Source organism: Streptopelia decaocto (assembly GCF_964273445.1).
Source record: "Streptopelia decaocto genome assembly, chromosome: 28".
Lineage (NCBI taxonomy): Eukaryota > Metazoa > Chordata > Aves > Columbiformes > Columbidae > Streptopelia > Streptopelia decaocto.
Genome location: NC_138683.1, coordinates 609,814 through 635,523, shown reverse-complemented (window position 1 = coordinate 635,523; position 25,710 = coordinate 609,814). Strand labels below are relative to the sequence as shown.

At 58.1% G+C, this 25,710-nt stretch overlaps 3 protein-coding genes across 6 annotated transcripts in view; 1 reads left to right on the top strand and 2 right to left on the bottom strand.

Annotated features, from left to right (window-relative positions):
• The window catches only part of RBM23 (RNA binding motif protein 23), a gene marked incomplete at its 3' end in the record, with an annotated part of 120,100 nt that overhangs the window by 55,598 nt on the left and 38,792 nt on the right, over positions 1-25,710 (bottom strand). The gene's annotated exons all lie outside the window — the stretch shown is intronic.
• LOC309450767 (uncharacterized protein) lies at positions 1,958-6,354 on the top strand (the record flags this gene model as incomplete). The annotated part of the gene is made up of 3 exons (XM_082073910.1): positions 1,958-2,898; positions 5,800-6,201; positions 6,339-6,354. Exons 1-3 carry the CDS (start codon positions 2,069-2,071, stop codon positions 6,352-6,354), a joined length of 1,248 nt encoding a protein of 415 aa, XP_081930036.1. The 5' UTR covers positions 1,958-2,068.
• Positions 9,872-25,699, bottom strand: LOC309450720 (ubiquitin-like protein NEDD8). Of its 4 annotated transcripts, XM_082073784.1 has the most exons (12): positions 25,511-25,693; positions 23,034-23,205; positions 20,390-20,506; positions 20,201-20,302; positions 19,349-19,459; positions 18,090-18,189; positions 17,919-17,993; positions 17,799-17,836; positions 17,630-17,660; positions 13,420-13,467; positions 11,460-11,542; positions 9,872-10,110 (listed from the first exon to the last, which is right to left on the bottom strand). In XM_082073784.1, exons 1-12 carry the CDS (start codon positions 25,552-25,554, stop codon positions 9,952-9,954), a joined length of 1,080 nt encoding a protein of 359 aa, XP_081929910.1. In that variant the 5' UTR covers positions 25,555-25,693; the 3' UTR covers positions 9,872-9,951. The 4 variants fall into 4 exon arrangements, with proteins under 4 accessions (XP_081929910.1, XP_081929911.1, XP_081929913.1 ...); XM_082073785.1 differs by lacking the exon at positions 23,034-23,205 and having other exon boundaries at positions 9,876-10,110; positions 25,511-25,669; XM_082073786.1 differs by lacking the exons at positions 9,872-10,110; positions 17,799-17,836 and having other exon boundaries at positions 11,459-11,542; positions 25,511-25,699.

Genomic DNA, 25,710 nt, shown 5'->3' with positions numbered 1-25,710 from the left:
CAATGGGGATCAATGGGAGTCAATGGGAATCAATGGGAATGAATGGGAGCCAATAGGAATCAATGGGGCTCAATAGGAATGAATGGGAGTCAATGGAGTCAATGGGAATGAATGGGAGCCAATAGGAATCAATGGGGCTCAATAGGAATCAATGGGAGTTAATGGGGGGCAATGGGATCAATGGGAGTCAATAGGAATCAATGGGAGCCAATAGGAGTCAATTGGAATCAATGGGAGTCAATGGGGGTCAATAGGAATGAATGGGAATCAATGGAGTCAATGGGACTCAATAGGAATCAATGGGAGCCAATAGGAATCAATGGGGCTCAATAGGAATCAATGGGAGTCAATGGGAGTCAATGGGGCTCAAGAGGAATCAATGGGAGTCAATGGGAATGAATGGGAGCCAATAGGGATCAATGGGAGTCAATAGGAATCAATGGGAGTCAATGGGGTCAATAGGAATGAATGGGGCTCAATGGGAGTCAATGGGAATCTATAGGAATCAATGGGAATCAATGGAGTCAATGGGACTCAATAGAAATCAATGGGAGTCAATGGGAGTCAATGGGAATCAATGGGAGTCAATGGGAATCAATGGGGGGCAATGGGAATCAATGGGAATGAATGGGAGCCAATAGGAATCAATGGGGCTCAATAGGAACCAATGGGAGTTAATGGGGGTCAATGGGAGTCAATGGGGATCAATGGGATGGGGGGCGCCCCCCCCCCCAATAAAGCATAATGGGACGGCCCAGGGAGCGCTGGGGTTAATGGGGAGGGGAGGGGGGACCCAGGAGTGCCCCAAGGGACCCAGGAGTGCCCCAAAGGGACTCCAATGTGGCACTTGGGGACCCAGGAGTGCCCCATAGATCCCCATAAGTGCCAATGAGGGACCCAGGAGTGCCCCAAAGGGACCCAGGAGTGCCCCATAGATCCCCATAAGTGCCAATAAGGGACCCAGGAGTGCCCCAAAGGGACCCAGGCGTCCGGGTTTGACCTCCAGGTGGCGCCCAATGGGTGGGGGGGGGGGGGTGGGATCACGTGAGCGGGGGAGGAGTCACGTGTCTTATTTCGGGGCGGGGGGGGGGGGGGGGATGTCACGTGTGGTGCGTGTGGGGGGGCGGGGCCGCCCAACCCCGCCCCCATTGGCCACGTCCCCATGGGGGAAACCCCGCCCCCTCCATTCAGAACCCCGCCCCCATTTTTAAGCCCCGCCCCCTCCGCTCGCCGCCTCGTTCCCACGGCAACGCTTCCATGGGGGAAGCTGGATCCTGATTGGTCCGTAGGCGCAGCCAATGGGAGGCGCGGAGCTCTGCGGGGGGGGGGGGGGCGTGGTTTGCGGGGGGGGGGGCGGAGCCAGGGTAGGGGGCTGCCCCATAGGGTGGGACCCATAGATGTAGGTGGGACCCATAAGTGTGGGGCTGGACCCATAGACTCGGGAGGGACCCAGGAGTGCCCCATAGATCCCTATAGTTACCACTTAGGGACCCAGGAGTGCCCCAAGGGACCCAGGAGTGCCCCATAGATCCCCATAAGTGCCAATTGGGGACCCAGGAGTGCCCCAAGGGACCCAAATAGGGGACCCAGGAGTTCGGGAGGGACCCAGGAGTGCCCCAAAGGGACCCAGGAGTGCCCCACAGATCCCCATAAGTGGGACTTGGGGACCCAGGAGTGCCCCATAGATCCCCATAAGTGCCACTTAGGGACCCAGGAGTGCCCCAAGGGACCCAGGAGTGCCCCAAGGGACCCAAATAGGGGACCCAGGAGTTCGGAGGGACCCAGGAGTGCCCCATAGATCCCCATAAGTGCCAATTGGGGACCCAGGAGTGCCCCATAGACCCTGGGTCCCCCCCCCGTCTCCCTTGGGGCACTCCTGGGTCCCTTGGGGCACTCCTGGGTCCCTCCCGAACTCCTGGGTCCCTCCCCCCCCCTCCCCCCCCTTTGCCCTTCCCCTCCCCCCCTCGCCCTTGCAGCTGTTCCCACAATCCCCCGGGGCCGCCCCTTTACTGGGGGGGTGGGGCACTTGGGGGGCGGAGCCTCCACAACCCCTCTGGGTCCGAGCCCTATGGGTCCCGTATCTATGGGGCAGAACCCTATGGGGCAGAAATCTATGGGGCAGAAATCTATGGGGCTGAAATCTATGGGTCCAAACCCTATGGGGCTGAAATCTATGGGGCTGAGCCCTATGGGTCCAAACCCTATGGGGCTGAACCCTATGGGGCAGAAATCTATGGGGCTGAAATCTATGGGTCAGAGCTCTATGGGGCAGCCCCCTATGGGTCAGCCCCCTATGGGGCAGAGCTCTATGGGGCAGCCCCCTATGGGTCAGCCCCCTATGGGGCAGAGCTCTATGGGTCAGCCCCCTATGGGTCAGCCCCCTATGGGTCAGAGCTCTATGGGGCAGCCCCCTATGGGTCAGAGCTCTATGGGGCAGCCCCCTATGGGTCAGAGCTCTATGGGGCAGCCCCCTATGGGTCAGCCCCCTATGGGTCAGAGCTCTATGGGGCAGAGCTCTATGGGGCAGCCCCCTATGGGTCAGCCCCCTATGGGTCAGAGCTCTATGGGGCAGCCCCCTATGGGTCAGAGCTCTATGGGGCAGCCCCCTATGGGGCAGAGCTCTATGGGTCAGCCCCCTATGGGTCAGAGCTCTATGGGGCAGCCCCCTATGGGTCAGCCCCCTATGGGTCTGGCCGCTATGGGTCTGGCCGCCGTGGGGCGGGTGTGCGGGGCGGCGCTATGGGGCGCGTGCCGTGGGGCGGCGGCCGCCGTGGGGTGGGGGGGGTTCCCGCGGGCCCACGCCGTGGGGCTGGCGGCACTCGTGGCGCTGGGCCCGATCCTGCGGCGGGGGGCGCCGCCCCACAGCGTCTTCGCTTCGCCCCACAACCGCCTGGAGGCGTGAGTAGCAACGGGGAGGGACCCAGGAGTGCCCCACGGGGGGGGGGAGGGACCCAGGAGTGCCCCACGGGACCCAGGAGTGCCCCAAGGGGGGGGGGAGGGACCCAGGAGTGCCCCAAGGGGGGGGGGAGGGACCCAGGAGTGCCCCAAGGGACCCAGGAGTTCGGGGTTGGGGGGGGGGGGTGGGGGAAAGGGTTAAGGGAGGGACCCAGGAGTGCCCCAAGGGACCCAGGAGTGCCCCATAGAACCCCAATAGTGTCTCAGAGGGACCCAGGAGTGCCCCAAGGGACCCAGGAGTTCGGGAGGGACCCAGGAGTGCCCCATAGATCCCCAATAGTGTCTCAGAGGGACCCAGGAGTGCCCCATGGGACCCAGGAATGCCCCAGAGGGACCCAGGAGTGCCCCAAGGGACTGAAATAGGGGACCCAGGAGATCGGGGCGGGGGGGAAAGGGTTAAGGGAGGGACCCAGGAGTTCGGGAGGGACCCAGGAGTGCCCCAATGGACCCAAATAAGGGACCCAGGAGTTCGGGGAGGGGGGGGGGGAGTCACAGGGTTTAAGGGAGGGACCCAGGAGTGCCCCAAGGGACCCAGGAATACCCCAAGGGACCCAGGAGTGCCCCAAGGGACCCAAATAAGGGACCCAGGAGTTCGGGGAGGGACCCAGGAGTGCCCCAAGGACCCAGGAGTTCGGGGGGGACCCAGGAGTGCCCCATAGATCCCCAATAGTGTCTCAGAGGGACCCAGGAGTGCCCCAAGGGACCCAAATAGGGGACCCAGGAGTTCGGGGAGGGGGGGGGGAGTCACAGGGTTTAAGGGAGGGACCCAGGAGTGCCCCATAGATCCCTATAGTTACCACTTAGGGACCCAGGAGTGCCCCAAGGGACCCAAATAGGGACCCAGGAGATCGGGGTTGGGGGGGGGGGAGGGTTAAGGGGGGGACCCAGGAGTTCGGGAGGGACCCAGGAGTGCCCCAAGTGGGGAAATGGGGGGGGGGAGGGAGGGACCCAGGAGTGCCCCAAGGGACCCAGGAGTTCGGGAGGGACCCAGGAGTGCCCCATAGATCCCCAATAGTGTCTCAGAGGGACCCAGGAGTGCCCCAATGGACCCAAATAGGGGACCCAGGAGATCGGGGTGGGGGGGGGAAAGGGTTAAGGGAGGGACCCAGGAGTGCCCCAAGAGACCCAAATAAGGGACCCGGGAGTTCGGGAGGGACCCAGGAGTGCCCCACGGGACCCAGGAGTTCGGGGGGGACCCAGGAGTGCCCCAAGGGACCCAGGAGTGCCCCATAGATCCCCTATAGTGTCTCAGAGGGACCCAGGAGTGCCCCATGGGACCCAGGAGTGCCCCATAGATCCGCAATAGTGTCTCAGAGGGACCCAGGAATACCCCAAGGGACCCAAATAGGGGACCCAGGAGATCGGGGTGGGGGGGGGGAGGGATTAAGGGAGGGACCCAGGAGTTCGGGAGGGACCCAGGAGTGCCCCAATGGAACTAAATAGGGACCCAGGAGTGCCCCATAGATCCCCATAATTGCCACTTAGGGACCCAGGAGTGCCCCAAGGGACCCAGGAGTTCGGGGTTGGGGGGGGAAGGGATTAAGGGAGGCACCCAGGAGTTCGGGAGGGACCCAGGAGTGCCCCATAGATCCCTATAGTTACCACTTAGGGACCCAGGAGTGCCCCACGGGACCCAATAAGGGACCCAGGAATGCCCCAAGGGACCCAGAGAGGGGACCCAGGAGTTCGGGAGGGACCCAGGAGTGCCCCATAGATCCCCAATAGTGTCTCAGAGGGACCCAGGAGTGCCCCAAGGGACCCAAATAGGGGACCCAGGAGATCGGGGTTGGGGGGGCGGGGAAGGGTTAAGGGGGGACCCAGGAGTTCGGGAGGGACCCAGGAGTGCCCCATAGATCCCCAATACCCCCCCCCAAGAGGGACCCAGGAGTGCCCCAAGGGACCCAGGAGTGCCCCAATGCACCCAAACCTTTGGGGAGGGACCCAGGAGTTCGGGAGGGACCCAGGAGTGCCCCAGAGGGACCCAGGAGTGCCCCATAGATCCCCATAAGTGCCAATAAGGGACCCAGGAGTGCCCCAAGGGACCCAGGAGTTCGGGAGGGACCCAGGAGTGCCCCATAGATCCCCATAATTGCCACTTAGGGACCCAGGAGTGCCCCAAGGGACCCAAATAGGGACCCGGGAGTTCGGGGCTGGGGGGGGAAGGGTTAAGGGAGGGACCCAGGAGTTCGGGAGGGACCCAGGAGTGCCCCAATGGAACTAAATAGGGACCCAGGAGTGCCCCATAGATCCCCATAATTGCCACTTAGGGACCCAGGAGTGCCCCAAGGGACCCAAATAAGGGACCCAGGAGTTCGGGGAGGGGGGGGGGAGTCACAGGGTTTAAGGGAGGGACCCAGGAGTTCGGGAGGGACCCAGGAGTGCCCCACGGGACCCAGGAGTGCCCCATAGATCCCCAATACCCCCCCCAAGAGGGACCCGGGAATGCCCGAAGGGACCCAGGAGTGCCCCAATTGACCCAAATAGGGGACCCAGGAGATCGGGGTGGGGGGGGGAAGGGTTAAGGGAGGGACCCAGGAGTTCGGGAGGGACCCAGGAATACCCCAATGGAACTAAACAGGGACCCAGGAGTGCCCCATAGATCCCCATAAGTGCCACTTAGGGACCCAGGAGTGCCCCAATGGACCCAGGAGTGCCCCAATGGACCCAGGAGTGCCCCAATGGACCCAGGAGTGCCCCAATGGACCCAAATAGGGGACCCGGGAGTTTGGGAGGGACCCAGGAGTGCCCCATAGATCCCCAATAGTGTCTCAGAGGGACCCAGGAATACCCCAAGGGACCCAGGCGTCCGGGCCCCGCCCCCCATCCCCCCCTCCCCCCCCCCAGGCGCCTGATCAACTCGGCGGGCGGTTGGACGTCGCTGTTTGTCGCCTCCCTATTGGTCGCTTCGCTGCCGCTGCTCCGCCCCCCCGCCTCCTTCCTGCTGCGCCTGATTGGCCGCGGGCTGGTGGGGGCGGCCGTCTGGAACTCCGCCCCCCGCCTCCTCTCATTGGTGGAAGGCGCCTTGGGCCGCTGCGTCCGGCCAATGGGCGCCGGGCTGCTGCTGCTGCCCCACGGAAGCCCCGCCCCCTGCCGGGCCGGCGGCGCCCAATGGGAGGGGCTGTTGTTTTCCCGCCAAGCCTTCTCATTGGTCTACTGCGCCCTGGGGCTGGCCGAGGAGGCGGGGCTTATGGGGCGGGCGCTCTACGGGGATTGGGCGGCGGGGCGGCGGGGGGCGGGGTCAATGGGGTGGGCGGGGCTTCCCGTGGGGGGATGGGGAGGGACCCAGGAGTGCCCCAATGGATCCAAATAGGGGACCCAGGCGTCCGGGCTGGGCGCTGAACGCCCTGTTCCTGCTGAACGTGACGCTATTGGTCGGTTGGCAGGCGCTGCTGGGCGTGACCCTGGCCTACCGCTCCGATTGGCTGAGCAGCGCGGTGGGCGGGGCCGCCGGCTGGGCCGCCTGGCTGCTCACCTACGGGGGTGGTTCCGGTGGGCGTGGCCTGGGCCGGCCAATTAGAGGGCGGCATGGGGGGGGGGGGGGAGGGAACCAAAGGGACCCAGGAGTTCGGGGGGGATTGGTTTGGGGGGAAAAATGTGGATTTTGGGGGAAAAATGTGAAATTTTGGATGAAAAATGTTAATTTTTGGTTGAAAATGTGGATTTTTTGTTAAAAAATGTGGATTTTGGGTGAAAAATGTGGATTTTTGGGTGAAAAATGTGAATTTTTGGTTGAAAATGTGGATTTTTTTGTTGAAAAATGTGGATTTGGGGTGAAAAATGTGGATTTTTTGGGTGGAAAATGTGAAATTTTGGATGAAAAATGTGAATTTGGGGTGAAAAATGTGGATTTTTGGTTGAAAATGTGGATTTTTGTTGAAAAATGTGGATTTTTTGTTGAAAAATGTGAAATTTTGGATGAAAAATGTTAATTTTTGGTTAAAAAATGTGAATTTTTGGTTGAAAAATGTGGATTTTGGGTGAAAAATGTTAATTTTGGTTGAAAATGTGGATTTTTTGTTGAAAAATGTGGATTTTTTGTTGAAAATGTGGATTTTTGGTTGAAAAATGTGGATTTTTTGGGTTGAAAAATGTGATTTTGGGGTGAAAAATGTGGATTTTGGGTTGAAAAATGTGGATTTTTGGATGAAAAATGTGAAATTTTGGATGAAAAATGTGGATTTTTGGTTGAAAAATGTGGATTTTTGGGTTGAAAATGTGGATTTTTGGTTGAAAATGTGGAATTTTGGTTGAAAATGTGGATTTTTGGGTTGAAAAATGTGGATTTTTGGGTTGAAAAATGTGGATTTTGGGGTGAAAAATGTGGATTTTTGGGGGAAATGTGGATTTTTGGGTTGAAAATGTGGATTTTTGGTTTAAAAATGTGATTTTTGGGTGAAAATGTGGATTTTGGGGTGAAAAATGTGAAATTTTGGAATGAAAAAGTTATTTTGGGTTGAAAAATGTAATTTTTGGTTGAAAATGTGGATTTTTGTTGAAAAATGTGGATTTTGGTGAAAATGTGGATTTTTGGATGAAAAATGTGGATTTTTGGATGAAAATGTGGATTTTGGTTAAAAAATGTGATTTTGGGTGAAAAATGTGGATTTTTGGGTTGAAAATGTGGATTTTGGTTGAAAAATGTTAATTTTTGGTTGAAAAATGTGAATTTTTGGTTGAAAATGTGGATTTTTGGGTTGAAAAATGTGATTTTGGGGAAAAATGTGGATTTTGGTTGAAAAATGTGGATTTTTGGCTGAAAATGTGAATTTTTTGGTTAAAAAATGTGGATTTTGGGGTGAAAAATGTGAATTTGGGGTGAAAAATGTGGATTTTGGGTTGAAAAATGTGAAATTTTTGATGAAAAAATGTTAATTTTTGTTGAAAAATGTGGATTTTTGGTTGAAAAATGTGGATTTTGGGGTGAAAAATGTGGATTTTTGGTTGAAAAATGTGGATTTTTGGTTAAAAAATGTGGATTTTGGGTGAAAAATGTGAAATTTTGGATGAAAAATGTTAATTTTTGGTTGAAAAATGTGGATTTTTGGTTGAAAAATGTGAAATTTTGGTTGAAAAATGTGAATTTGGGGTGAAAAATGTTAATTTTTGGTTGAAAAATGTGGATTTTTGGGTTGAAAAATGTGAATTTTTGGTTGAAAATGTGGATTTTTGGGTTGAAAATGTGGATTTTTGGGTGAAAAATGTGGATTTTGGGGTGAAAAATGTGGATTTTTGGTTGAAAATGTGGATTTTGGGGTGAAAAATGTTAATTTTTGGTTGAAAATGTGGATTTTTTGTTGAAAAATGTGGATTTTGGGGTGAAAAATGTGATTTTGGGGTGAAAATGTTAATTTTTGGTTGAAAATGTGGATTTTTTGGATGAAAAATGTGGATTTTTGGTTGAAAAATGTTAATTTTCGGTTGAAAAATGTGGATTTTGGGTTGAAAAATGTGAATTTTGGGTTGAAAAATGTGGATTTTGGGGTGAAAAATGTGGATTTTGGGTTGAAAATGTGGATTTTGGGTTGAAAATGTGGATTTTGGGGTGAAAAATGTTAATTTTTGGTTGAAAAATGTGGATTTTTGGTTGGAAAATGTGAATTTTGGATGAAATTTGAGGTTTTTTGCCCCAAAAATGGGGGTTTGGTGACTCAAATGGGTGTTTTTGGGGGGAAATGGGGGTTTTGGGGATTAAAAGTGGAATTTTGGGGAGGAAATGAGAGAAAATGGACCCGAAATGACCCAAAATGGACCCGAAATGACCCAAAATGACACAAAATGACCTGAAATGGACCCAAAATGACTCAAAATGACGCAAAGTTGACCCAAAATTGACCTAAAAGTGACTCAAAATGACCCAAAATTGACACAAAATGACCCAAATTGACTCAAAATTGACACAAAATGACCCAAAATTGACACAAAATGACCCAAAATGACCCAAAATGACTCAAAATTCACACAAAATTGATCCAAAATGACCCAAAATGACTCAAAATTGACACAAAATGACCCAAAATTGACACAAAATGGACCCAAAATGACACAAAATGGCCCAAAATGACCCAAAAGTGACAAAAAATGGCCCAAAATTGAGACAAAAAGACCTAAAATTGACAGAAAATGACCCAAAAATGACCCAAAATTGACACAAAATGATGCAAAATGACCCAAAATGACCCAGAATTGACACAAAATGACCCAAAACGGACCCAAAATGACTCAAAATTGACACAAAATGGCCCAAAATTGACCCAAACTGACCCAAAATGACTCAAAATTGACACAAAATGACCCAAAATGACCCAAAATTGACACAAAATTGACCCAAACTGACCCAAAATGACTCAAAATTGACACAAAATGACCCAAAATGACCCAAAATTGACACAAAACGACCCAAAATGACCCAAAATTGACACAAAATTGACACAAAATGACCCAAATTGACTCAAAATTGACACAAAATGACCCAAAATGGCCCAAATTGACTCAAAATTGACACAAATTGACCCAAAAAGACCCAAATTGACCCAAAATTGACACAAAATGCCCCAAAATTGACACAAAATGACCCAAATTGACCCCAAATTGACACAAAATGACCCAAAATGACCCAAATTGACTCAAAATTGACACAAAGTGACCCAAAATTGTCACAAAATGACCCAAAATGACCCAAAATGACTCAAAATTGACCCAAAATGACCCAAATTGACTCAAAATTGACACAAAATGACCCAAAATGACTCAAAATTGACACAAAATGCCCCAAAATTGACCCAAAATGACCCAAAATTGACACAAAATGACCCAAAATTGACACAAAATGACCCAAAATACCCCAAAATGCCCCAAAATTGACCCAAAATGCCCCAAAACGCCCCAAATTCCCTCAATTCTCTTTATTATTGAACCGGGTGGGGGGGGAAACGGGAGAAACCAACTCGGGGGGGGGGGGATCAGCCAAGACCACGCCCCCTCGTGGCCACGCCCCCATTAGACCACCCGGGGTCTCAGTCGCCGCGGAGGCCCCGCCCCCCCGAGGCCCCGCCCCCCGAGGCCCCGCCCCCGGAAGCCCCGCCCCTGAGCGCCAGCACCAGGTGCAGCACCGACCCCCCCTGGATCTTGTAGTCGGCCGCGGTTTTCTCGTCGTTCCTGCGGGAGCCAATGGGAGCGCCGGATGGGAAGGGGGGGCACGCCCACTGGATGGGTAAGCCACGCCCACCCAGGCACCACGGGGCGTCCCATTGGTTCCCATTGATCCCATTGCCCCCCATTGACTGCAATTGATTCCCATTGACTCCCATTGACTCTTATTGATCCGCATTAACTCCCATTGCCCCCCATTGACTCCCATTGACCCCCATTGCCCCCCATTGATCCCCATTGACCCCCATTGCCCCCCATTGATCCCCATTGAGTCCCATTGACTCCATTGACTTCTATTGATCTCTATGGGTGTCTATGGGTCCCATTGACTCCCATTGACCCCATTGATCCCCATTGACTGTTATTGATCCGCATTAATTCTCACTGTCTCCTATTGACTCTTATTGATCCCCATTGACCCCATTGATCCCCATTGACTCCTATTGACCCCCATTGATCCCCATTGACCCCATTGATCCCCATTGACCCCCATTGACCCCCATTGATCCCCATTGACCCCCATTGATCCCCATTATGCCCATTGGCCCTCATTGACCCCATTGACTTATTGATCCGCATTAACTCCCATTGACTCCTATTGACTCTTATTGATCCCATTGACCCCCATTGACCCCCATTGACCCCCATTGACCCCATTGACCCCATTGACCCCCATTGACCCCATTGAACCCATTGACTCCCATTGCCCCCCATTGATCCCCATTGACTCCATTGATCCCCATTGACTCCCATTGACCCCATTGACTCCCATTGACCCCATTGACCCCATTGACCCCCATTGACCCCATTGACCCCCATTGACTCCCATTGACCCCATTGACTCCCATTGACCCCCATTGACCCCATTGACTCCCATTGACCCCCATTGACCCCACTGACCCCCATTGACCCCATTGACCCCCATTGACCCCCATTGACTCCCATTGACTTCTATTGTTCTCTATGGGTATCTATGGGTCCCATTGACTCCAATTGCTCCCATTGACTCCCATTGATCCGCATTAACTCCCATTGACTCCCATTGACTCCATTGACCCCATTGACTCCATTGACTCCCATTGACCCCATTGCCCCCCATTGACTCCATTGACTCCCATTGACCCCCATTGACTTCTATTGATCTCTATTGGTATCTATGGGTCCCATTGACCCCCATTGATCCCCATTGCCCCCCATTGACTTCTATTGATCCCTATGGGTGTCTATGGGTCCCATTGACCCCATTGACTCCATTGACTCTTATTGATCCCGTCGCCCCCAATGTCCCCATGGCCCCCACCCCCCCCATGTCCCCCCACCCCCCCCATTGTCCCCATTGTCCCCCATTGTCTCACATCTGCTTGCCGCTGTAGATGAGGCGCTGCTGCTGGGGGGGGATCCCCTCCTTCTCCTCCACCCGCTCCTTGATCCGCTCCACCTGCCCCCCAAAACACCCCCCAGATCAGTGGGCGGGGACACGGGGGGGGTGTGGCCATGGGGGTGTGGCCATGGGGGGTGGGGGCATTGGGGGGGATGGGGACATTGGGGGCAATGGGAGCCATAGACACCCATAGAGATCAATAGAAGTCAATGGGGAACAATGGGAATTAATGGGGATCAATGGGAGTCAATGGGGGTGTGGTCATGGGGGTGTGGCCACAGGGGGGTGTGGCCATGGGAGTGGGGGGTGTGGCCATGGTGGGGTGGGGGGTGTGGCCATTGGGAGGGGGGTGGTCATGGGGGTGTGGCCATGGGGGTGGGGGGTGTGGCCATGGGGGGTGTGGCCATGGTGGGGTGGGGGGTGTGGCCATGGTGGGGTGGGGGGTGGGGGGTGTGGCCATTGGGAGGGGGGTGGTCATGGGGGGTGTGGCCACGGGGGTGGGGGGTGTGGCCATGGGGGTGTGGCCATGGTGGGGTGGGGGGTGTGGCCATGGTGGGGTGGGGGTGTGGCCATGGGGGGTGGGGTGGTCATGGGGGGTGTGGCCACGGGCGTGGGGGGTGTGGCCATGGGGGGTGTGGCCATGGTGGGGTGGGGGGTGTGGCCATGGGGGGTGGGGTTTGTGGCCATGGGGGGTGTGGCCATGGGGGGTGTGGCCATGGGGGGTGGGGTTTGTGGCCATGGGCGGTGTGGCCATGGGGGGGGGTGTGGCCATGGGGGGTGTGTTGTCATGGGGGGGTGTGGCCACTGGAGTGGGGGGGTGTGGCCACAGGGGGGTGGGGCCGGCCATGGGGGGGTGTGGCCATGGTGGGGTGGGGGGTGTGGCCATGGGGGGTGGGGTTTGTGGCCATGGGGGGTGTGGCCATGGGGGGTGTGGCCATGGGGGGTGGGGTTTGTGGCCATGGGCGGTGTGGCCATGGGGGGGGGTGTGGCCATGGGGGGTGTGTTGTCATGGGGGGGTGTGGCCACTGGAGTGGGGGGGTGTGGCCACAGGGGGGTGGGGCCGGCCATGGGGGGGTGTGGCCATGGTGTAGGGGTGTGGCCACTGGAGTGGGGGGGTGTGGCCATGGTGTGGGGGTGTGGCCACGGGGGTGGGTGTGGCCATGGGTGTTGGTGGGTGTGGCCACGGGGGGGGGTGTTGTGCGGGGGTGGGGGGTGTGGCCATGGGGGTGGGCGGTGTGGCCATGGGGGGGTGTGGCCATGGGGGGGTGGCCATGGGGGGTGTGGCCATGGGGGTGGGGGGTGTGGTCACAGGGGGTGGGGGGTGTGGCCATGGGGGGTGTGGTCATAGGGGGTGTGGCCATGGTGGGGTGGGGGGGTGTGGCCATGAGGGGGGTGGGGGGGTGTGGCCACGGGATGGGGGGTGTGGCCATGGGGGGGTGTGGGGTGTGGCCATGGGGGGTGTGGCTATGGGGGGTGTGGCCATGGGGGGTGTGGCCATGGGGGGGTGGGGGGGTGTGGCCATGGGGGGGTGGGGGGGTGTGGCCATGGGGGGTGGTGGCCACTGGAGTGGGGGGGTGTGGCCACAGGGGGTGGGGCCGGCCATGGGGGGGTGTGGCCCGAGGGTGGGGGTGTGGCCACAGGGTTGGGGGGTGTGGCCATGGTGTGGGGGTGTGGCCACGGGGGTGGGTGTGGCCAAGGGGGGGTGGGGGTGTGTGGCCACTGGGGGGTGTGGCCATGGGGGTGGGGGATGTGGCCAAGGGGTAGGTGTGGCCAAGGGGGGGTGGGGGTGTGGCCACAGGGTGGGGGTGTGGCCACAGGGGGGGTTATGGGGGGTGGGGGGTGTGGCCGCTATGGTGGGGGGTGTGGCCACAGGGGGTGGGGGGTGTGGTCACAGGGGGCGTGGCCAAAGGGCCCCAGGGGCGGGGCTTCCGTACCTTGTCGGTGGGTTCGATGTCGATCTCGATCTCTTTGCCCGTCAGGGTCTGGGGGGGCAAGGGGGGAAATGGGTCAATGGGATGAACTGGGATGAACTGGGATGAACTGGGGGTCACTGGGTTGAACTGGGAGAGACTGGGTTGAACTGGGGGGTCACTGGGATGAACTGGGGGGGACTGGGAGACATTAACAGGTCACTGGAATGAACTGGGATGAACTGGGAGACATTAAAGGGGCCACTGGGATGAACTGGGATGAACTGGGAGACACTGGGATGAACTGGGAGACATTAAAGGGATCACTGGGATGAACTGGAATGAACTGGGATGAACTGGGAGGGATCTATGGGGCACTGGGATGAACTGGGAGACATTAAAGGGGTCATTGAGATGATCTGGAATGAACTGGGATGAACTGGGGGGTCACTGGGTTGAACTGGGGGGTCACTGGGATGAACTGGGAGACATTAAAGGGGCCACTGGGATGAACTGGGATGAACTAGGGGGTCACTGGGATGAACTGGGGGTCACTGGGATGAACTGGGAGACATTAAAGGGGCCACTGGGATGAACTGGGATGAACTAGGGGGTCACTGGGATGAACTGGGGGTCACTGGGATGAACTGGGAGAGACTGGGGGGTCACTGGGATGAACTGGGGGTCACTGGGTTGAACTGGGATGAACTGGGATGAACTGGGAGACATTAAAGGGGTCACTGGGATCAACTGGGATGAACTGGGGGTCACTGGGATGAACTGGGATGAACTGGGGGGTCACTGGGATGAACTGGGAGATATTAAAGGGGCCACTGGGATGAACTGGGATGAACTGGGGGGTCACTGGGATGAACTGGGGGGTCACTGGGATGAACTGGGGGGTCACTGGGATGAACTGGGAGATATTAAAGGGGCCACTGGGATGAACTGGGATGAACTGGGGGGTCACTGGGATGAACTGGGGGGTCACTGGGATGAACTGGGATGAATTGGGAGACATTAAAGGGGCCACTGATATGAACTGGAATGAACTGGGGATCACTGGGTTGAACTGGGATGAACTGGGAGACATTAAAGGGGCAACTGGGATGAACTGGGGGGTCACTGGGGCTCAATTCATTTCAATGGGGCTCAATGGGGGTCAATGGGAATCAATGGGAGTCAATGGGGATCAATGGGGATTAATGGGAATCAATGGGAGTCAATGGGAGTCAATGGGGCTCAATTGATTTCAATGGGAATCAATGGGGTTCAATGGGAATCAATGGGAATCAATGGGAGTCAATGGGGCTCAATTCATTTCCATGGGGATCAATGGGGGTCAATGGGAATCAATGGGGCTCAATAGGAACCAATGGGGCTCAATTCATTTCAATGGGGCTCAATAGGAACCAATGGGGCTCAATTCATTTCAATGGGGCTCAATAGGAACCAATGGGAGTCAATGGGGCTCAATTCATTTCAATGGGGATCAATAGGAACCAATGGGAACCAATGGGGCTCAATTCATTTCAATGGGGATCAATGGGAACCAATGGGAACCAATGGGGCTCAATTCATTTCAATGGGGATCAATGGGAACCAATGGGAACCAATGGGGCTCAATTCATTTCAATGGGGTCCATAGGAACCAATGGGGCTCAATTCATTTCAATGGGGTCCATAGGAACCAATGGGGCTCAATTCATTTCAATGGGGATCAATGGGAACCAATGGGAACCAATGGGGCTCAATTCATTTCAATGGGGTCCATAGGAACCAATGGGGCTCAATTCATTTCAAAGGGGTCCATAGGAACCAATGGGGCTCAATAGGAATCAATGGGGCTCAATTCATTTCAATGGGGTCCATAGGAACCAATGGGGCTCAATGGGAACCAATGGGGCTCAATTCATTTCAATGGGGTCCATAGGAACCAATGGGGCTCAATGGGAACCAATGGGGCTCAATTCATTTCAATGGGGATCAATGGGAACCAATGGGGCTCAATTCATTTCAATGGGGTCCATAGGAACCAATGGGGCTCAATAGGAATCAATGGGGCTCAATTAATTTCAATGGGGTCCATAGGAACCAATGGGGCTCAATAGGAATCAATGGGGCTCAATTCATTTCAATGGGGTCCATAGGAACCAATGGGGCTCAATAGGAATCAATGGGGCTCAATTCATTTCAATGGGGTCCATAGGAACCAATGGGGCTCAATAGGAATCAATGGGGCTCAATTAATTTCAATGGGGTCCATAGGAACCAATGGGGCTCAATTCATTTCAATGGGGATCAATGGGAATCAATGGGAGTCAATGGGGCTCAATTCATTTCAATGGGGCTCAATAGGAACCAATGGGAACCAATGGGGCTCAATTCATTTCAATGGGGTCCATATGAACCAATGGGGCTCAATTCATTTCAATGGGGTCCATAGGAACCAATGGGAACCAATGGGGCTCAATTCATTTCAATGGGGTCCATAGGAACCAATGGGAACCAATGGGGCTCAATTCATTTCAATGGGGTCCATAGGAACCAATGGGGCTCAATAGGAATCAATGGGGCTCAATTCATTTCAATGGGGTCCATAGGAACCAATGGGGCTCAATTCATTTCAATGGGGTCCATAGGAACCAATGGGGCTCCATAGGAATCAATGGGGATCAATGGGGCTCAATTCATTTCCATGGGGATCAATGGGGGTCAATGGGAATCAATGGGAGTCAATGGGAGTCAATGGGGCTCAATTCATTTCAATGGGGTCCATAGGAACCAATGGGGCTCAATAGGAACCAATGGGGCTCAATTCATTTCAATGGGGTCCATAGGAACCAATGGGGCTCAATTCATTTCAATGGGGTCCATAGGAACCAATGGGGCTCAATTCATTTCAATGGGGTCCATAGGAACCAATGGGGCTCAATAGGAACCAATGGGGCTCAATTCATTTCAATGGGGTCCATAGGAACCAATGGGAACCAATGGGGCTCAATTCATTTCAATGGGGTCCATAGGAACCAATGGGAACCAATGGGGCTCAATTCATTTCAATGGGGTCCATAGGAACCAATGGGGCTCAATTCATTTCAATGGGGTCCATAGGAACCAATGGGGCTCAATTCATTTCAATGGGGTCCATAGGAACCAATGGGGCTCAATTCATTTCAATGGGGTCCATAGGAACCAATGGGGCTCAATTCATTTCAATGGGGTCCATAGGAACCAATGGGGCTCAATTCATTTCAATGGGGTCCATAGGAACCAATGGGGCTCAATTCATTTCAATGGGGTCCATAGGAATCAATGGGGCTCAATTCATTTCAATGGGGTCCATAGGAACCAATGGGGCTCAATTCATTTCAATGGGGTCCATAGGAACCAATGGGGCTCAATTCATTTCAATGGGGTCCATAGGAACCAATGGGGCTCAATGGGAACCAATGGGAGTCAATGGGGCTCAATGGGAACCAATGGGAGTCAATGCCCCCCCCCTTCCCACAATCCCCCGCGCCCCCCCCCCCTCACCTTCACTTTAATCAGCATCGCGGCTTCCCCGGCGCTTTCCCCGCTCGGCCGGAAGCGGAAATCACCCCCAAACCGCACCCCCCCACCCCCTAATTAATCAATCCGCCCCTTAATTAACCCCCTTCATTAATTAATCAATGAATTAAGGAGCGAACAAGCGGCGCGTCCCGCTCCGTCCGCCGCCACGCTCAAAATGGCGCCGCCGCGGGGGACGCTGGGAGGGGGAGGCGCCGCCGCCCCCCCCGCGCTCTGATTGGCTGCGCGCTTCGGGCCGGCCCACCGCGCCACGGGGGGGGGTGGGGGGGGCGGAAAAACGCCGCAAAACACCCAAAAGCGGCTTTTTACACATTTTTCGAAGCGTTGGGGGGGCAACCCCACCCCCCCCCACGCCGCGCCGCACTCATTTTAACCGATTTTGGTGTTTTTAAAAGGATTTTAACGCGGTTCGCCCCCCCCACGGCTCCCCCCGCGGCGCCGCGCGGTGGTACGGCCCCATTGCCGGCAATGCGGGCGGGCGGCGGGCCAATGGGGAGCGAGCGGCGCGGGCGCGGGCCAATCAGGGAGCGCGGGGGGCGGGACTGGGGTGGGGGGGGCAGCGCGCTGGCTCCTTATTTGGCAGCGCCATAGGAATGAATGGCTCATTATATGGCAGCGGGTTAATTAAGCTCCAGGGGTTAATTAGGGGGGGGTTACTCACCAAGGGGGGGCGGGGAGCGGCGGGGACGCGCCTGGAGGGGGGAAAAGTGGCTTAATTAACCCCCATTATTAATTATTCACCTTAATTACCCACCCCCCCCCCATTAATCCCCCTCCCCATGCTAATTAGCCCCCCCCATGCTAATTAGCGCCCCCCCCCCACTAATTACCTTCTTGGGCGGGGTCACTTCGGGGTCACCAATGAACTCTATGGGGGGAATTGGGATGAATGGGGCGTCCCCATTGGCTCCTCCCACCCCCCCACTTGGCCCCGCCCCCTTGGCACTCACCCAATGGCGGCGGCTGGAGGGGGCGGAGCCTGCGCGGGGGGCGGGGCCGCGGAGGGGGCGGAGCCACTGGAGGGACTGGGGGGGGGGTAATGGGGACGAATAGGGGGGTCAGACCCCGAAGGCTCCGCCCCCTTTGAGGCCACGCCCCCCCCCCCCGAGGCCACGCCCTACCCCGGGGGGCGTGTCCCACGTCGCTCAGGTAGCGGCTGAGGATTGGCAGGTCCAGGGGGCGGGGCCTCTGGGGGGCGTGGCTGAGGACCAGCTCCTGCAGCTGGGGGCGGGGCCGGGGCGGGGGCGGGGCCGGGGAGGGGGGCAGGGAAGGGGAGGGGTTAAAGGGGTGAAACGGTCCCTCCCATTGACCCCATTGACCCCCATTGACTCCCATTGACCCCCATTGACTCCCATTGACTTCTATTGATCTCTATGGGTGTCTATGGGTCCCATCGACTCCCATTGATCCCCATTGACCCATTGATCCCATTGCCCCCCATTGACCCCCACTGACCCCCACTGACCCCCACTGACCCCCATTGACCCCCATTGACTCCCATTGACTCGCATTGATCCCATTGACCCCCATTGACTCCCATTGACTTCTATTGATCTCTATGGGTATCTATGGGTCCCATTGACCCCCATTGACCCCCATTGTCCCCATTGCTCTCTATGGGTCTCTATGGGTCAATATGGGTGTCTATGGGTCCCATTGACTCCCATTGATCCCCATTGACTCCCATTGATCCCATTGCCCCCCATTGACCCCACTGACCCCATTGACCCCCATTGACCCCATTAACCCCCATTAACCCCCATTGACTCTCATTGACCCCCATTGACTCCCATTGATCCCATTGCCCCCCATTGACCCCACTGACCCCATTGACCCCCATTGACCCCATTAACCCCCATTAACCCCCATTGACTCTCATTGACCCCATTGACCCCATTGACTCCCATTGACTCCCATTGACTCCCATTGATCCCATTGATCCCCATTGACTTCTATTGATCTCTATGGGTCTCTATGAGTCCCATTGACCCCCATTGATCCCCATTGACCCCATTGACCCCCATTGACCCCATTGACCCCATTGACCCCCATTGACCCCCATTGATTCCCATTGACCCCCATTGACTGCATTGATCCCCATTGACTCCCATTGACCCCATTGATCCCATTGACCCCATTGCCCCCCATTGACCCCATTGACCCCCATTGACTCCCATTGACCCCATTGACCCCCATTGACCCCATTGACCCCATTGACCCCATTGACCCCATTGACTCCCATTGACCCCATTGACCCCCATTGACCCCATTGACCCCATTGCCCCCCATTGCCCCCCATTGACCCCATTGACCCCATTGACCCCCATTGACCCCATTGACCCCATTGACCCCATTGACCCCCATTGCCCCCCAGTCTCACCAGTTTGGGGTCGGGGGGGGGCAGCGCCGCCTCCACCCTGCACAGGAACTCGTGGAACAGACTCTCCAGGGCCCCCAGGAACCGGTCGCCATATTCCACACCAGCGCCAAACTGGGACGAACTGGGATGAACTGGGACGCACTGGGAACCCCCCCATTGGGATCTATGGGGCACTGGGGGGGATCTATGGGGCACTGGGAGCTACTGGGAGGGCTCAATTGGCTTGGGGGGGGGGTAACCAGTCCATACTGGTCCATACTGGTCCATACTGGTCTATACTGGTCTATACTGGTCCATACTGGTTTATACTGGTATGAGTCCAGACTGGTCCCTAGTGGTCCCTAGTGGCCTATATTGACCTCTACTGGCCCATACTGGTCCATACTGGTCTATACTGGTCTATACTGGTCCATACTGGTTTATACTGGTATGAGTCCAAACTGGTCCCTAGTGGTCCCTACTGGTCCCTAGTGGCCTATATTGACCTCTACTGGCCCATACTGGTCCATACTGGTCCATACTGGTCTATACTGGTCCATACTGGTCTATACTGGTCTATACTGGTCCATACTGGTCCATACTGGTTTATACTGGTATGAGTCCAGACTGGTCCCTAGTGGTCCCTAGTGGTCCATATCGACCTCTACTGGCCCATACTAGTCCATACAGGTCTATACTGGTCCATACTGGTCTATACTGGTCCATACTGGTTTATACTGGTATGAGTCCAGACAGGTCCCTAGTGGTCCCTAGTGGCCTATATTGACCTCTACTGGCCCATACTGGTCCATACTGGTCTATACTGGTCCATACTGGTCTATACTGGTCTATACTGGTTTATACTGGTCTTACCTTTAGATACTCGTCCCGTCGCGCCGGGTCTCCCATTAATCCCAATATAAGCTCCCGGAAGCTCTCCTGGGCCTCGCCGACCAATCGGAGCTCGCGGGGGGTCTGGGGGCGGAGCCAGGGGTACGCCTGGGTCCCTCATCCCAATCCCTCCCAGTTCATCCCAGTTTATCCCAGTCTGGGGTCACTCACGGGGTGGGAGGGGCCGGGGGGCGGAGCCTGTGGCTCCTCCCCCTCCGGGAAGAACCAATCGAGGGCGTCGAGGACACGGCCGGCGGGTTCGGATTCGCGCAGCATCCGCATCAGCAGCTGCAAGATGGCCGACGGTCAGCGGCAAGATGGCCGACAAGGGGGGGGGCAAGATGGCCGACAAGGGGGGGATATGATGGTTCATAATGAGAGGACAAGATGGCCGACAATGAGGGGCAAGATGGCCGACACGGCGAGGACAAGATGGCCGACAGGGTGGGGGCAAGATGGCTGCCAGTCCTCAAGATGGCTGCCAGCTCCCCAAGATGGCCGCCAGGTCCCAAGATGGCTGCCAGTCTCCCAAGATGGCTGCCAGGTCCCAAGATGGCTGCCAGTATTCCAAGATGGCCGCCAGTATTCCAAGATGGCCACCAGGCACCAAGATGGCCACCAGGCCCCAAGATGGCCGCCGGTCTTCCAAGATGGCCGCCAGGCACCAAGATGGCTGCCAGGTCCCAAGATGGCCGCCAGTCTCCCAAGATGGCCGCCAGGTCCCAAGATGGCCACCAAGTCCCCAAGATGGCTGCCGGGCCCCAAGATGGCCGCCGGTCTCCCAAGATGGCCGCCAGTCCCCAATATGGCCGCCGGTCTTCCAAGATGGTCGCCATGCCCCAACATGGCCGCTGGCCCCAAGATGGCCGCCAGTCTCCCAAGATGGCCGCCGGGCCCCAAGATGGCTGCCAGGCATACAAGATGGCCGCCAGGCCCCAAGATGGCTGCCAGGCATACAAGATGGCCGCCGGTCTTCCAAGATGGCCGCCAGTCCCCAATATGGCCGCCGGTCTTCCAAGATGGTCGCCATGCCCCAAGATGGCCGGCAGGCCCCAAGATGGCCGCCAGTCTCCCAAGATGGCCGCCGGGCCCCAAGATGGCTGCCAGATCCAAGATGGCTGCCAGGCCCCAAGATGGCTGCCAGGCATACAAGATGGCCGCCGGTCTTCCAAGATGGCCACCGGGCCCCAAGATGGCTGCCAGTCCCCAAGATGGCTGCCAGTCCCCAAGATGGCTGCCAGTCCCCAAGATGGCCGCCGGGCCCCAAGATGGCCGCCGGGCCCCAAGATGGCTGCCAGTCTCCAATATGGCCGCCAGTCCCCAAGATGGCCGCCATGCCCCAAGATGGCCACCAGGCCCCAAGATGGCTGCCAGGCCCCAAGATGGCCGCCGGGCCCCAAGATGGCTGCCAGTCCCCAAGATGGCCGCCAGTTCCAAGATGGCCGCCGGGCCCCAAGATGGCCGCCGGCCTCCTCCCCACGCCCTTCCCATGATGCCCCAGGGCCAGCGGCCATCTTGGCCCCCTGGCGGCCATCTTGGGTCCCATTGGCCACCTTGGGGACTGGCGGCCATCTTGGGAGACTGGCGGCCATCTTGGGGCCAGCGGCCATCTTGGGGTCCCATTGGCCACCTTGGGGACCGGCGGCCATCTTGTAGGCCTGGCGGCCATCTTGGGGACTTGGCGGCCATCTTGGGGACTGGCGGCCATCTTGGGAGACTGGCGGCCATCTTGCGGTCCCATTGGCCACCTTGGGGTGCTGTCAGCCATCTTGGCTGGCGGCCATCTTGTGTGGCCATTGGCCATCTTGGGGCACCCGTTGGCCATCTTGTGGACCCGTCGGCCATCTTGTGGACCTGTCGGCCATCTTGGGGGACCCGTCAGCCATCTTGTAGGCCTGGCAGCCATATTGGGGCTCTGTCAGCCATCTTGTCCTGGCGGCCATCTTGTGTGGCCGTCGGCCATCTTGGTGGACTGGTGACCATCTTGGCCACCCGTCGGCCATCTTGTGTGTGTGTCGGCCATCTTGTGTGCCTGTCGGCCATCTTGTGTGGCCATTGGCCATCTTGCCCACCCGTTGGCCATCTTGTCCATCTGTCGGCCATCTTGGGGCACCCGTCGGCCATCTTGTGGACCCATCGGCCATCTTGGCCACCTGGCAGCCATCTTGGGGGACCCGTCAGCCATCTTGTAGGTCTGGCAGCCATATTGGGGATCTGTCGGCCATCTTGTCCACCCGTCAGCCATATTGGGGCACTGTCAGCCATCTTGTGTGGCCATCGGCCATCTTGGCCACCTGTTGGCCATCTTGTCCACCCGTCGGCCATCTTGTAGGCCTGGCAACCATATTGGGGCACTGTCAGCCATCTTGTACCAGCGGCCATATTGTGTGGCCGTTGGCCATCTTATGGTCCAATTGGCCATCTTGCCCACCCGTCGGCCATCTTGCCCCCCCGTCGGCCATCTTGTCCCAGCAGCCATCTTGGCCACCCATCGGCCATCTTGGCCACCTGTCAGCCATCTTGTCCACCCGCCGGCCATCTTGGGGCACCCATCAGCCATCTTGTATGACTGGCGGCCATATTGGGGCTCTGTCAGCCATCTTGTACCAGCGGCCATCTTGTGTGGCCATCGGCCATCTTGGGAGATGGGCGGCCATCTTGGGAGACTAGTGGCCTTCTTGTCCACCTGTCGGCCATCTTGTGGACCTGTCGGCCATCTTGCCCCCCCGTTGGCCATCTTGGGGCATTGTCAGCCATCTTGCCCCCCCGTCGGCCATCTTGCCTCGCGGAGGGGGGGCGGGGTCTGTGCACTCACGGCCGCCCGCAGGCCGAGCCGCAGCCGCTCCATGTGGCCGAAGCGCAGCAGCCCCGGGGCCGCCCGCCCCACGGCCTCCAGCAGCGCCAGCGCCCGGCCCAGCTGCCGCTGGCTCCGCCCACGCACCACGTGCCACGCCCCCGCCAGCGCCAGCCGCAGCGCCACCAATGGGCTGGGGGGAGAGAGGAAGGGGCGGGGTCAGGGGTCAATGGGGTCAATGGGGTCAATGGGAGTCAATGGGGTCAATGGGGGTCAATGGGGTCAATGGGGGTCAATGGGATCAATGGGGATCAATGGGAGTCAATGGGGGTCAATGGGGTCAATGGGGTTAATGGGGGTCAATGGAGTCAATGGGGATCAATGGGGGTCAATGGGGTCAATGGGGTCAATGGGAGTCAATGGGGGTCAATGGGGGTCAATGGGGGTCAATGGGAGTCAATGGGGGTCAATGGGGGTCAATGGGGGTCAATGGGGTCAATGGGGATCAATGGGGGTCAATGGGGGTCAATGGGGTCAATGGGGTCAATGGGGTCAATGGGGTCAATGGGAGTCAATGGGAGGGACCGTTTCACCCCTTTAACCCCATAGCCCTGCCCACCACTCTGTGGCCACACCCCCAGAGCCACAGCCCCGCCCACATCACCATAGCCCCGCCCACCGCTCTGTGGCCACGCCCCCGCCAGCGCCACCCGCAGCTCCACCAATGGGCTGGGGGAGAGACAAAGGGGCGGGGTCAGGAAGCCACGCCCCCCAGCGCCATAGCCCTGCCCACAGAGCCATAGCCCCACCCACTGAGCCACAACCCCGCCTCCGCCTGGTAGCCACGCCCACAGAGCCATAGACACGCCCCCAGCACCATAGCCCCACCCACCACTCCGTGGACACACCCCCCAGTGCCACAGCCCTGCCCACAACAGCGTAGCCCCCCCCACAACGTCATAGCCCCGCCCACCACTTTGTGGCCACGCCCCCAGTGTCGTTGCTCCACCCCCAGCACCGTAGCCCCGCCCACTGATCCACAACCCCTACATCCGCTTGGTAGCCACGCCCACAGAGCCATAGCCCCACCCACAACACAACAGCCCCGCCCACAACACCGTAGTCACGACCACAACACCATAACCCCGCCCCCAGCGCCATAGCCCCGCCCACTCGCCTGGAGGCCACGCCCATTGAGCCATAACCCCACCCCAGCTTTGGAGCCCCGCCCCGAGCGCCGTAGCCCCGCCCACCACACTGTAGCCACGCCCACAGCTCCCCAGACTCCCCCCCACCCCCTAGGCCCCGCCCATACCCCCGTTGGCCCCGCCCACAACCCCTTGGCCACGCCCCCCACTCCCCAGACTCCCCCCCACCCCCCTGGCCCCGCCCACCACCCCTTGGCCCCGCCCACAACTCCCCAGCCTCCCCCCCACCCCCGCCCACAACCCCATTGGCCACGCCCCCCACTCCCCACACTCCCCCCCACCCCCTAGGCCCCGCCCATAGCCCCGTTGGCCCCGCCCACAACTCCCCTGCCTCCCCCCCACCCCCTTGGCCCCGCCCATACCCCCCTTGGCCCCGCCCACAACCCCCTTGGCCACACCCCCCACTCCCCAGACCCCCCCCCCACCCCCTTGGCCACGCCCACCACCCCTTGGCCCCCCCCACAACTCCCCAGCCTCCCCCCCACCCCCTTGGCCCCGCCCACAACCCTGTTGGCCACGCCCACAACCCCTGTGGCCACGCCCCCCACTCCCCAGACTCCCCCCCACCCCCTAGGCCCCGCCCATACCCCCGTTGGCCCCGCCCACAACCCCCTTGGCCACGCCCCCCACTCCCCACACTCCCCCCCACCCCCTTGGCCCCGCCCACAACCCCGTTGGCCCCGCCCACAACCCCATTGGCCACACCCCCCACTCCCCAGACTCCCCCCCACCCCCTAGGCCCCGCCCATACCCCCGTTGGCCCCGCCCACCACCCCCTTGGCCACGCCCCTCACTCCCCAGTCTCCCCCCCACCCCCTAGGCCCCGCCCATACCCCCGTTGGCCCCGCCCACAACCCCCTTGGCCACGCCCCCACTCCGCAGACTCCCCCCACCCCCTTGGCCACGCCCACCACCCCTTGGCCACGCCCACAACTCCCCACACTCCCCCCCACCCCCTTGTCCCCGCCCACAACCCGTTGGCCCCGCCCACCACCCCCTTGGCCCCGCCCACAACTCCCCTGCCTCCCCCCACCCCCTAGGCCCCGCCCACAACCCCGTTGGCCCCGCCCACACCCCCTTGGCCGCCCCCCCCAGTCCCCTGGCCCCGCCCACAGCCCCCCTGGCCACGCCCCCCGCTCCCCAGCCTCCCCCCCACCCCCCTGCCCCCCCCCAGCCCCTCGGCCCCGCCCACAACCCCAGTGGCCACGCCCCCCGCTCCCCAGCCTCCCCCCCACCCCTTGGCCACGCCCACAACCCCGTGACCACGCCCCCCCTCCATTTCCCGCTCACCTGCCGTCCCCCCTTCCCGCGCTTTTCCGCGGCGCTTTCGTCATTTCCGCCGCTCCCCCCTCACCGGGTCGGGGGTGTGTGTAGAATTTTGGGCAGTTTTGGCGAAAATTCGCCGCTTTTTTGCCTTTTTTTGCCGTTTTTTACCCCAAAAAACGGCGGCTCCGCTAAAATGGAGGCCGCGCCGGAAGTCCCGCCCCCCC